Source organism: Galleria mellonella, unplaced genomic scaffold (genome assembly GCF_026898425.1).
Source record: "Galleria mellonella isolate WM207_F2 unplaced genomic scaffold, CSIRO_AGI_GalMel_v1 utg57, whole genome shotgun sequence".
Taxonomy (NCBI): domain Eukaryota; kingdom Metazoa; phylum Arthropoda; class Insecta; order Lepidoptera; family Pyralidae; genus Galleria; species Galleria mellonella.
The window spans coordinates 8,321,611-8,332,422 of NW_026442119.1; the positions used below are offsets into that span (position 1 = coordinate 8,321,611).

At 31.4% G+C, this 10,812-nt stretch overlaps 2 protein-coding genes across 2 annotated transcripts; both read right to left on the minus strand.

Moving 5' to 3' along the window:
* Positions 1–500: 500 nt before the first annotated feature.
* On the minus strand, positions 501–1,919 carry LOC113513551 (uncharacterized). The gene is made up of 2 exons (XM_052899410.1): positions 1,544–1,919; positions 501–1,327 (listed from the first exon to the last, which is right to left on the minus strand). The coding sequence occupies exons 1-2, from the start codon at positions 1,917–1,919 to the stop codon at positions 501–503; spliced, it is 1,203 nt and encodes a 400-aa protein (XP_052755370.1).
* Positions 1,920–2,165: 246 nt separating this feature from the next.
* LOC128201705 (uncharacterized) lies at positions 2,166–2,954 on the minus strand. Its single transcript, XM_052899411.1, has one exon. It carries the CDS (start codon positions 2,952–2,954, stop codon positions 2,166–2,168), a length of 789 nt encoding a protein of 262 aa, XP_052755371.1.
* Between the last annotated feature and the right edge of the window lie 7,858 nt (positions 2,955–10,812).

Consider the following 10,812-nt stretch of genomic DNA (forward strand, 5'->3'; position numbering starts at 1 on the left):
AATGATTAAGGTGATCAGGCTCTGTTGAAAACTGTGATAACTGCGATGCAAATGCGGCTAAACTATTATATATTTATAAGGACGACGAGATAAATAAAATACATATTACGTTTTCAACATCCATTTTTACTAAATTTGAATAGAATCGACAGAATGCATTACATTTTTAATAGTAAAAAAGTATAAGTGGCCAGTACGTGCAATAATAAAAAGAGTTCATTCTTACATATTAAATTGAATCTGCAACATCCTCTACATCTACCTAAAAATATGTTGAAAATAAATACTAAGGTGTTACAAGTTCAATATGTATCAGAAATATAGAAGATTACGCTAAAACTTCTAGTGGATAAAGTCTTTGATATGGTCGAATTTTAAAACCTAACGCTGTTTTGCAGATCGATCCACTTTATCTTTCTCAGTATATATTCCTGTGATTATTCCTAGTGGCCACTTTACTTGTCTCTCCTCAGTTTCTATCAATACAATATTATCAATTTTTAAATTAGTTTCTTTTTCCTTCTCTTTTTGTAATTCATCTCTCCACCACAAATTCTTAACAGATTTCTGTCTGCACGTTTAACTGATATTTGCAGGAAGGCTTTGGCAATATCGGCTGATATCCCTACAGTACCCTTTCGAAAGCCCATTAATAAATGAGGTATTTTATCTAAAAAGTTTAACCCCTTATTCAAATATGAATTCAGTGATCGACCATTTTTATCACAATCCGACGCGTCGAACACGGGTCTTAATTTTGTAGTTAAACTTGCATCTTTAACTACTCCTCTATGCGGTAAATAATGAACCGTCTGTCCTAATTTATCTTCCATAACTTCCTCTATTATGCCCTCTTCTTTCCAACAACTAATTACACTATGATACTCAAGAAACTTACCAGAGGACATTAACGATTTTGTATTCGTGGACAGTCTTTTTTCAACTATGCTGCGGTTGCTTAATAATTCTTCGTAACCCACCTTCAGCGGCAAAGACACTTCATATTTTCCATGTTCATTGACTGTGACACCTTCTTCAAAAGACATTACAGCCTCTGCCTCTGCTAGCAATTTAGACTTACTTTCTAAAGGATTTTTGATACCAAGCAACTCAAGTGACCAAAAATTTAATACATCTGATGAGCAAAATAAAGTATTTGTTAATTTACTGTTTATATTATTTACTTTACCTTGTAACACCCATCCTAATTTGGTCTTAATTGCTACTAAACTTTCCTTTATTTGGGTTACAATATTTGTCATGAGAAAACCTGAATAATCAGCACCGATTAACAATCCAATATCTGACATATTATTTTCATCTACATCTGTCAATATAATATTATGCTTTGTCAATACATTTTTTATGTCAGAATTATTACTAGTAAACCTAGGTATATTATTACATATTTTAGATTGCTCTAAGACAGCTAAATTGAACTTAAATGACTGGTTAACACTCTGAACAGTAATATTATAAACATTATGAATTTTAGATTTTACCTGGACTCCACTGAACAAAGAATGAGTCAATTTTTCTTTACCTATAGCATTAAGATCTAATTGTCGTGCAACATCTTTCTTCAAGTATGACCTCTGCGAACCGTTGTCAATCAATGCACGAACTATTACCTCTTTTCCGTTGTTGATGATCTTCACCATAATTGTTTGAAGTAAAGTTACGCTGACATTTTGAGAAGAAAAATTTGCAATAGTATGACTCGCTGGTACAATTTCTTTAATAGTGGTCTGCTTTTCAGAACTGTTAACTTGTCCGGGACACAGTGCTACTGAGTGTCGCTTTTTACATACACAGCACTGAATAAAAGCTTTACATATTTTGGCGTAGTGCCCTGGTTTTAGACATATTAGACAAGCTTTTTTCTTCTTAAGATGCTCTTTTCTTTGTTCTAACGACATCTTCGACAATTTATGACATTCTACACTAGCATGACCTTTGTCGCACCATATGCATACAGGTTTCCTTTCTGATCCGCTCACTCCGGCCAATAACGTTGATGCTGTCGATTCTGTTGCAACCGTTTGCTCTGATGTGTTACCAAAGTTTTTCGCTATTTTAATTCGTTGCTCGCTTTCGACTTCTCGTTTTATAAACAGTAGTAAACTTCCCAATTCATCTTGTACTTCAATTGGCTTAATTCTTTCTCATGCCTTCAAAATGTCTAATAGTAAAGATGATTCTACCATTGGAAGAATAAATGCGGCATATTTATCTTGTGTTACACCCAAAGTCTCTAAGGCGCGCAACTGGGAGTTGAGTTGATCATAAAGGTTTGATAAATTCATATTTTTGTCTTTATTTATTATTAATGTAAGTAGCTCTCTCACATAAACTTGAATCAATAATTCCTCACGTGCATATCTACGCTTCAAATCAGAAAGGCATTGTGTGTAGCTGGATTTATTTGGAGGAAAACTTTCAACAAAAGATCTTACTTCTGTTCCCGGCATCATAGATTGGACTAAGTATTGAAATTTATTCGCATCATTCATCTGTTTATCCTCATCTATTTTCTGGAACTGGCCCCAGAAGGGTAACCAACTACGTACACATCCGTCAAACTTCCTTAACTCCAGGACTGGTAATTTGTAATTCTTTGCTGTTTCAGATCCTGAAAAACCAACGCTTTCTTCTTTTGTTTTAGACAGAACATTCTCGACTCTTGTTTTCATTGTCAGCCATTTCTTATTGTAAGCTATTACCTCTTCATATTCTTTTTCTAGCCCACTTTCGTCATAATCTTTTTCAGCTAACAACATTTCTATATCTCTATCAAGTACTTCTAATTTCTTTATAACTCCTTGAAGTACTAAATAATTCAATTCGATCTCCGATATTTTTAGTTCATCTTTATCTAACAAATTTTCTAAAATATTAGAGATCTTACTAACTTGTGCTCTCGCCGCCCGTCGACACCGTTTCTTAGCATCCATCCTGGCAGGGTCGCCAATTGTTGAAAACTGTGATAACTGCGATGCAAATGCGGCTAAACTATTATATATTTATAAGGACGACGAGATAAATAAAATACATATTACGTTTTCAACATCCATTTTTACTAAATTTGAATAGAATCGACAGAATGCATTACATTTTTAATAGTAAAAAAGTATAAGTGGCCAGTACGTGCAATAATAAAAAGAGTTCATTCTTACATGTTAAATTGAATCTGCAACAGGCTCATTGTGACGAAATTATTAGTAATTAATCACAGCAGTGTTCATGGAATACTACGTGGAGATTGATTTCATAGGCTATATATTTTCTCTTTACGGCGATCAAGTTAAAGTAAATAGGTACGTATTTTCTAAATGTGATATTGGTACTTTTGGGGAATTTGAATTTTGTAATTTGTAAATTTTTTTTTATCCCCAGTAAATTAAAAAGCAAAGATGAAATAAATTAATCACAGAGCATTGAACAAGCGTAAGCGAAGCTCTACGGCTTATCAACAATTATTTTAAAAATAATTAAGTATTAGAATTTTTGTAATTAATTAATAATTTTATATTTTTTGTTTGTCGCTAGTAAATTTATTAAAAGCTATAAAATAAATTAATCACAGAGCATTAAAAAGTGGAATGCGTAAACAACATGCCACGGCCAATTAACATTGATTAAAAAATAATTGAATTCCTCTAACGCTGTCATTTGCAGTCTTGTCATCATTATATTTAATACAAATTTCACAGATTTTGATATTAATAAATTTATTTTCACTACCTGTATGTAGTAGACAGCATTGTTAGTATGAAATAATATAAGAAAGAAAATATAGGTATTTCACTACATTATATGATATTTTAAAAGGGATAAACTAATTAAATGAATAGAAATAAATAAAACGGTTAGTATTTGGAATTTGCGCTGAAGTGTAAGAAAATATTAAAGTGATGCTAATTAGTGCCATCCTCGAATTTAATATTCGTTTGCAATGTATTTACTTTTTTATATTATTAAAATATCGTTGAATCAAGATATCTTATTCAATTAGATTCAAGTAGAAAAATAATGCCCCGGAGAAAAAAGCAGGAAAGGCAAATCCCAACAATTCACTCGAAGGTGACCTGATCAGTCAGGATCGATGGCAAATAAAGTTCGAATATAATCTATCACCAACGTTAGGTGAAAAGAGATCTTTTAAGCACAATGTCGTCAATCTTATCCGACATTTAATTCCGTCTCGCGCAGGTGTCTCGCGGTAACAATGCGGGATTGAATCCCGTTAATCTATATAATAATCTATATAACGAAACTGTAACTGGATGATGTCTCTATATAGAAGGTATTTATTAAACATTATATGAAGGGTCTTAATAAGAGCATTAAAAGCCAAAACAATAATTTTTGAATTTGATATCTGTTAGTTTTTATATTTGTACTGGCAACAAACAATGCAATTTCTACAGTTGTGTTTTTAAAGGTCCAACATAAAATCTGGCATATGCTTTATTTTGATATGCCGTCTAGAAGTGGTCTATGTAATTGGTTTTCCTAATTTCAAAATCGTAAAGTAAGAAGACGCGGTAAAAAGCTAAAATCTTATAAAAGTATTTCTATATTTTGATTTGATTCATAAAAGAGATGTCATTCGTTTGTTTTCGTATGACGAGTGACAAGATATGTAATTTGTCACACCACCATCACTGGTATTCAGGTAAGGATACCTGAATATAAATTTTTATGTTGACGTTTCAAGGGCGATCAGAACGAATATATTTTCGAGTGTATTTTTCTTTGTTTTTATTATGCAATTTTTTTAAGTGATATAATTTTCATGATTTGTTTTTATTATTTTCTAGTGAAGTTATCCTGGATGGAAATTTTTAGGTTTTGAAAATACGTGTCCATCAATCACTTAAATTAAGTGATATGATAAAAACACAAAAAAAAATAAGTAACGTAATGTATTTAACTATTTGCTGTAGCAAGTTTACTTCATATAAAAGTAATAACTTCACATCAAAATTTGAGAGAAGTCTTTATTTTGCACATTTAGGTACCTACATATATTAGTCAAAGAATTTTCTTCGACTTGAAAGAAAACAATTTATGAAACAATTGACTCGTGTATTCAGTAATTTATTGGGAATAATAAATAGAGATATCTTAATAATAATTGTCTGCTACAGACAAAACAATATAAGTGAGTTATTTTTATATTACTAGTTTCTTCGCGACTTCGCTTGCGTGACGGATATTCCTTTCTATTTCAAATATTAAGTGTTATAAAATTTGAAATTAAAGAAACTCAATTTAATGTTTCTAATAATAGCGATTATTCGGATGTGTCTAAAATTGCGTGACAATTTGAAATTTATTTATTTAATGCCAATTTTTTGGTTGCTATTTCGTACGTGTCAATTGCAGAAATAGGAAAGTTCATGAAATATACCACTTTTAGGCAGCGTATCAAGATAAAACATACACCAGTTTTTAAGTAAGAATTTTAAAAATGCTGTGAAAACTGTGCTTAATTTCGTGGAGTAGTTTTTGCGTTATGTCAAGACAAACATACAGAAAATATTTAAAAAATATTGTTCTGGCTTGAATTCTCTTACTAAGACTCCTCACATATATTTTTTAATATCTTCTACTAAGTATATCTATGAGGTTATGCAATTAGTTTTAGACTCGAGGAGTTTTGTAAAATACATGAGCATAGTTTACGGCAGTGTCTGCGAACAGGATACTTATAGTAAATTTTTAAAAACTTGACAAATTTATATCACGAAATTAACAAATTGACCCGTTTTTTTTTTAATTTTAGTACTAATTTGTAAGGAAGCTCAATTTATTTGTAAAACTGTCAGGTTTTAAGTTTTCATAATAAGTTCCCAGGACTGCGATCAGGGAGTTGTTTGTCATAGCACGTTTGAAATTGATAACGCTGCTCCAGAACTAGTCGGGCAATCTCGAAGTTAATACGTCGGTAAATCACAATATCAATAACTACCTACTACTACTAGTTATAATACAGTGTAACTCATCGTGAGTTATTATTCAAAATTACTTTCTTCAATATGTGTATCTAGTTCCATTTCTATAACAAGAATGCAAATGATCAATGTTCAGATGGACAGCCGGCATAATGAACACCAATACATTTGGAATAAAGTACAACCTGAGCGATTTATTGTTCGATTTGTTAAATCTAGTCCGTGACAAATTACAAACTCGCTGTCAATTAATATATTCACCTTTATTGAGTTCTGTAGATAAATGACTAAAAACGAAGTCTAGGCATAAGTAATAAGAAGACTTCCGTATACAAATTATGTCGTATTTATCGTGTACGTGTACGTATGTGTGGATATCTTTACTACCTAATATAAAAAATTTGGAACTGAGTTCGTTTTCGCAATTAGTCATCTGTCTTTCAAAAGTCTATCAGAACTGAAAATTGTTGGTTTTAAAGCAATGGTTCTTCACTTGTGATCCGCGGATCACTGGTGGTTTTTGAAAGTACTCGAAGTAGTCCGTGAAGCCATTTGAAAAAGGTTAAACAAATGACAATCATTAAGAACTATTACTTTAAAGGCAGAATTAAAACTCACCTACGTTAAAATAGTAAATATATAAAATTGATAAAATACATTCCGAATAACGAAGCAGTGCAATGTAGAAAAAGAAGAAAGTGAGTTAGTTGATTAATTTGTTTTTAATCTTTAGATTGAGTTACATGCGCCAAAATTTCTTTACACTGCTCGATTATTCACTAATGATATTTATGTAAGCAATAGAAATTAAAAAAAAAAAGCTTCAATCGAATCAATGGCTTAAAATTAAGAAAGTATCAACAGATATCGAAAGTGCCGGTTATATTCAACTTTCTTACAAATCTAGTGAAAGAAGTATTGGTATTTATTGATAATGACAACATTATACTCCAGCCTGATTATGATAGACCTTGTTCTGAAATTCGTAACTGCGAACAATGTTACTAAGTACAGATGTCTAACAAAGTAAATTATAATTTATTTATTATTATATAACCCGACAAACAATATTAATAATGACAATATGTATAAAACGCAAATGTTTAAAGTAAATAAGATATCTGCAGTAATAAGTACTTATAAATTTAATTTGTCATTTTCGATTATACTTGAGATCTCTTCAACAAAACTTTAGATGAGTTCTGATAAATATTTTGTCGGAGTAGGTATTTGATGGAATTTGGGGAGCTTCTTCAAAATTTTTTCCTGCAAATGACAAACGCAATAGAATTAAAAAAAATCATGACGATCGAATTTTAACTGCGAAATATAAAATTTCCATGTCTATCAGGCTTATGTTCTGTTTTTTATATTTAGATGCTGAACCCAAAAAGAATATTTGGAGTGACGATGGTAATGACGGATCGGTCGCTCAATAACGGCTCAATTAAGGATTTATTATTCTTTACAATTCAGTATTCAGTATATGGGACACAATGGAAATATGCAAAGAGAAACATATAAAACCTTGTATTGGACCCCATAAAAAAGGTTCGTCAAGATACAAGGTCGAAAATAACTGAACAGAGTCGCAAACGCGCAATGTTTCACCGCATCCGACAGCCCTCACATGTCGTTCTGGTGAAATGAAGCTATAAAGAAAATGGAGGTAGCAAACTTTTCATTTATTTATAGGGATGTTATTACTTCGTTAGATTCAAGGCTCCCGCGTAATGAAAGACCTTCGCGTGAGAGCGTATACTATTGTTCACTGCGAATGTTTAGAAGCGATATATCGAGGAGGTTCGGGTAAAATTTTCAACAGTACGAGTGAAATTGCTCTAAACTACCGGACTTGTACTTGTAGTACTATGAATATATAAAACGAACAATAGTCCTATGTTTTATGTGAAGTTAGCATGAATATTGTATTTCACAGAATAAATCTTAGTTCTATAGTAATATGGAAGTGGCTATCTATAATTTGAAGTTCATATATGTTTTTGTTAACTAGCATAGTGCTAGTCACTTTTATAGTTATAATTAAAATGTAGTGTATAAAAATTAAAACAAACGTATAAAGTATTAGCATCTACTATCATGATCTCAAATTTACATTTTATATATATTGTCATATTTTTTCGCTGACATGGAGCACTCGCAGGACGTTGTTGACCCTTGTAAGTCGATATAGCCCATTTACTTGGTGATACCCAAGTATCACTGCTTTATGAAGAAATATCTATCTACGGAATAGGATATAAAGCCAATATAAGATTAATGATATCTAAGTAGCATCCACTTTATAATCTTCATTAAGATTTTCCACTTTATTATTAATTAAATCGATAAGATTGTGTCATTGATAGCTAGTTATATTTTTTACTTTAAAAGGAAAAAAGGTTAAATAATATTAAGTGATAAGTAATGATAGCAACAAATAAATACTTGTCACCTTTAGTTGCATGAAAAAAATTAAAATTGATATTTCATAAGCACGTGTTATTTGTATTTGTTATTTATGATATCATCATTTTAGGATACTTTCTACTTATCTTGTAAAAGACTTGGTATTAAGATACATAGATTAAATTAAGTAAGAAAAAAATCTTTATGAGGTAAATACATACATCGCTTTAAATTAAAAGAAGGTCGACACTGTTTGTCTTTTGTAAAAATATATAAAATCAGTGTACGCGTGTCGTTTCATTAAATCAAGGTAATCTTTTGAGAGACGACGAAGAAAAAAAAGGCAAAAACGTCATTCTGTGATACAGTGTTATTATGAATTCTTATCGTGTTCCCCGAAACACATGAAAATTGGAAGCTTCCTTGTTTCTAATTAAATTATGAACGAATAACGGGACTTGTAAGTAAAAATTTTGTTTGCATAATACAATTATGAGGGTGGAAGAACGATGTTGATAAATTGTGTAGCCAAATAAATTCCATGATGAAATGCGAGATAATAATAAAGTTGAGGAATACTTGTTTCCAATATTTCCACGTAATTTGAGTTAGGCTTTTGATAAAAAGTGAACGAAAATAATGAATATTATCAATAATATGCCAATTTGTTTTTACGAATTCTCTGGAATGATGAATGATTTACTGAAATAAATGTTGTATTGTTACATAAACGTATTAGCCTTTATTGGCAGTGACTTAAAATATAGCCCGGGTTGTCTAAAGTTACCTTGGAGTATAAAAAAGTTTAAAAACGACAAACACAGTAAACATCGTTAAAAAATGAATATAAGATTTAAAAATAATAAAAAATAATGTATTGGTAGGTACGTTTTCACTGCCGTATCCATAAAGACACGATGTGATTATAGATAGTTTCGTTTCTCGGTTGTTTAGGAGCAAGGTAGATCATATAATTGTACCGATCATATGCTATATACTTCAATATATAAAGATGGAATCATGTATCTCCTTCTGATAACAGTATACAATGGTGGGGTATAAGTGAAAGATGAAATAATGAGGATGCAGTTAAGTCAATTGGCTAATCGTGGCGAATTCACTAGAAATTAACTACGATGGTTTTATAGGAAATCGTGTGGAGGTTAGCTTGAGAGTATATTTCTAGCAATAACATACTATACCATATTAGCCGTTAACTGCCACTGCTGAACATAGGCCTCCACCATAAGGGGGACTTGGCCAGTAGTTGTTACGCTTGGCAGGAGGGTTGGCAACCTCAGTTAGGTTTTGGTGATTTTTTAAGAGAAACGCTGCTGCCCGTCACTATGAACATTAAGTTCTCTTAAGCGCCTCTCACGACACTCACGAGGTAGGAAGGGGTGGCCCATTCTATTCCGGGACCACACACGGCAATTTCTAGAAGTGGGAACTAATATTTCTATTACTAACAATGCCTTTAGCTGATTTCATAACGTATCTTAATCACATTTTGAAAAAAATTACCAAGTATTAAATAAAAATATACCCATAAAAAGTCCCATTATTTATTTCAGTCCATTTTCTTTCAAACATCCGAATAAAGTGTTCAAGAACTTCTCTCATTCATCCGTATTCAAAAGCAACCGGCCGAATTAAAGAGCAGTTGGTGTTGTCATCCCAATTAGAGATTAATCCATCATTCTACGTCACGCTCGTCAGATTTTATGTGGGTAGTATACTGAAATCTCAAATGATTACGAAAATATATTGTAGTTGTATTTAATTGTAGTGTAATTAATAAATTTAAAATGAATGAAACCGGTGTTAAGTAATGGATTTTGACAATTAATATATTATATTTTGTATTTATATTAATGCAATAGGGAATGAAAATCAGTGAAATTGAACATTCTTGAACTTAAATTCTTTTATCATATATATGTATATCATATATTAATAACGATTAAACCTATATATACATAGCTGACTCTACATTACAGACCTTACTACGGCAAGAAGAGGGTATTGAGTGCCAAGGCACAAGTGGTAGGAAGATCTTTATCTATAATCTTATGAGTAATATAATAATCTTATTAAGTGTCAGGTGCCAACTATCCAATATATTGAAATTGATTTTTTTTCACGCAGAATAAAATACAAGGAGTCACCATTTCTTCTTATTCCCAGGAAGTTTTAGAAGCAGGTAAGGAGAAAGCTAAGCTAAGTTTAGGAGACAAAACGACACCGGAGTATAAGAAAAGAAAAACTAACCAATCAACGTCAGACCCGTATTGTAATATAGTTTATAATTATCTTCTGGGAAAAGATTCGTTCCAATACTGAAACATTGAAATAATTTATTCATATATCTTTTAATCTACCACAGTGCTATATCTTTTTTTTTTTCAACACAGGGGGCAAACGAGCATGCGGCTCACCTGAT

Bases quoted from the DNA above. Each gene is read 5' to 3' on its own strand.
- LOC128201705 (XM_052899411.1), bottom strand. From the start codon at position 2,954: ATGGATGCTAAGAAACGGTGTCGACGGGCGGCGAGAGCACAAGTTAGT.
- LOC113513551 (XM_052899410.1), bottom strand. From the start codon at position 1,919: ATGTCGTTAGAACAAAGAAAAGAGCATCTTAAGAAGAAAAAAGCTTGT. The intron at 1,328-1,543 runs GTAAAGAAAAAT...TTATATTGACAG, and splicing joins ATTAGATCTTAATGCTATAG to ATGTAGATGAAAATAATATG.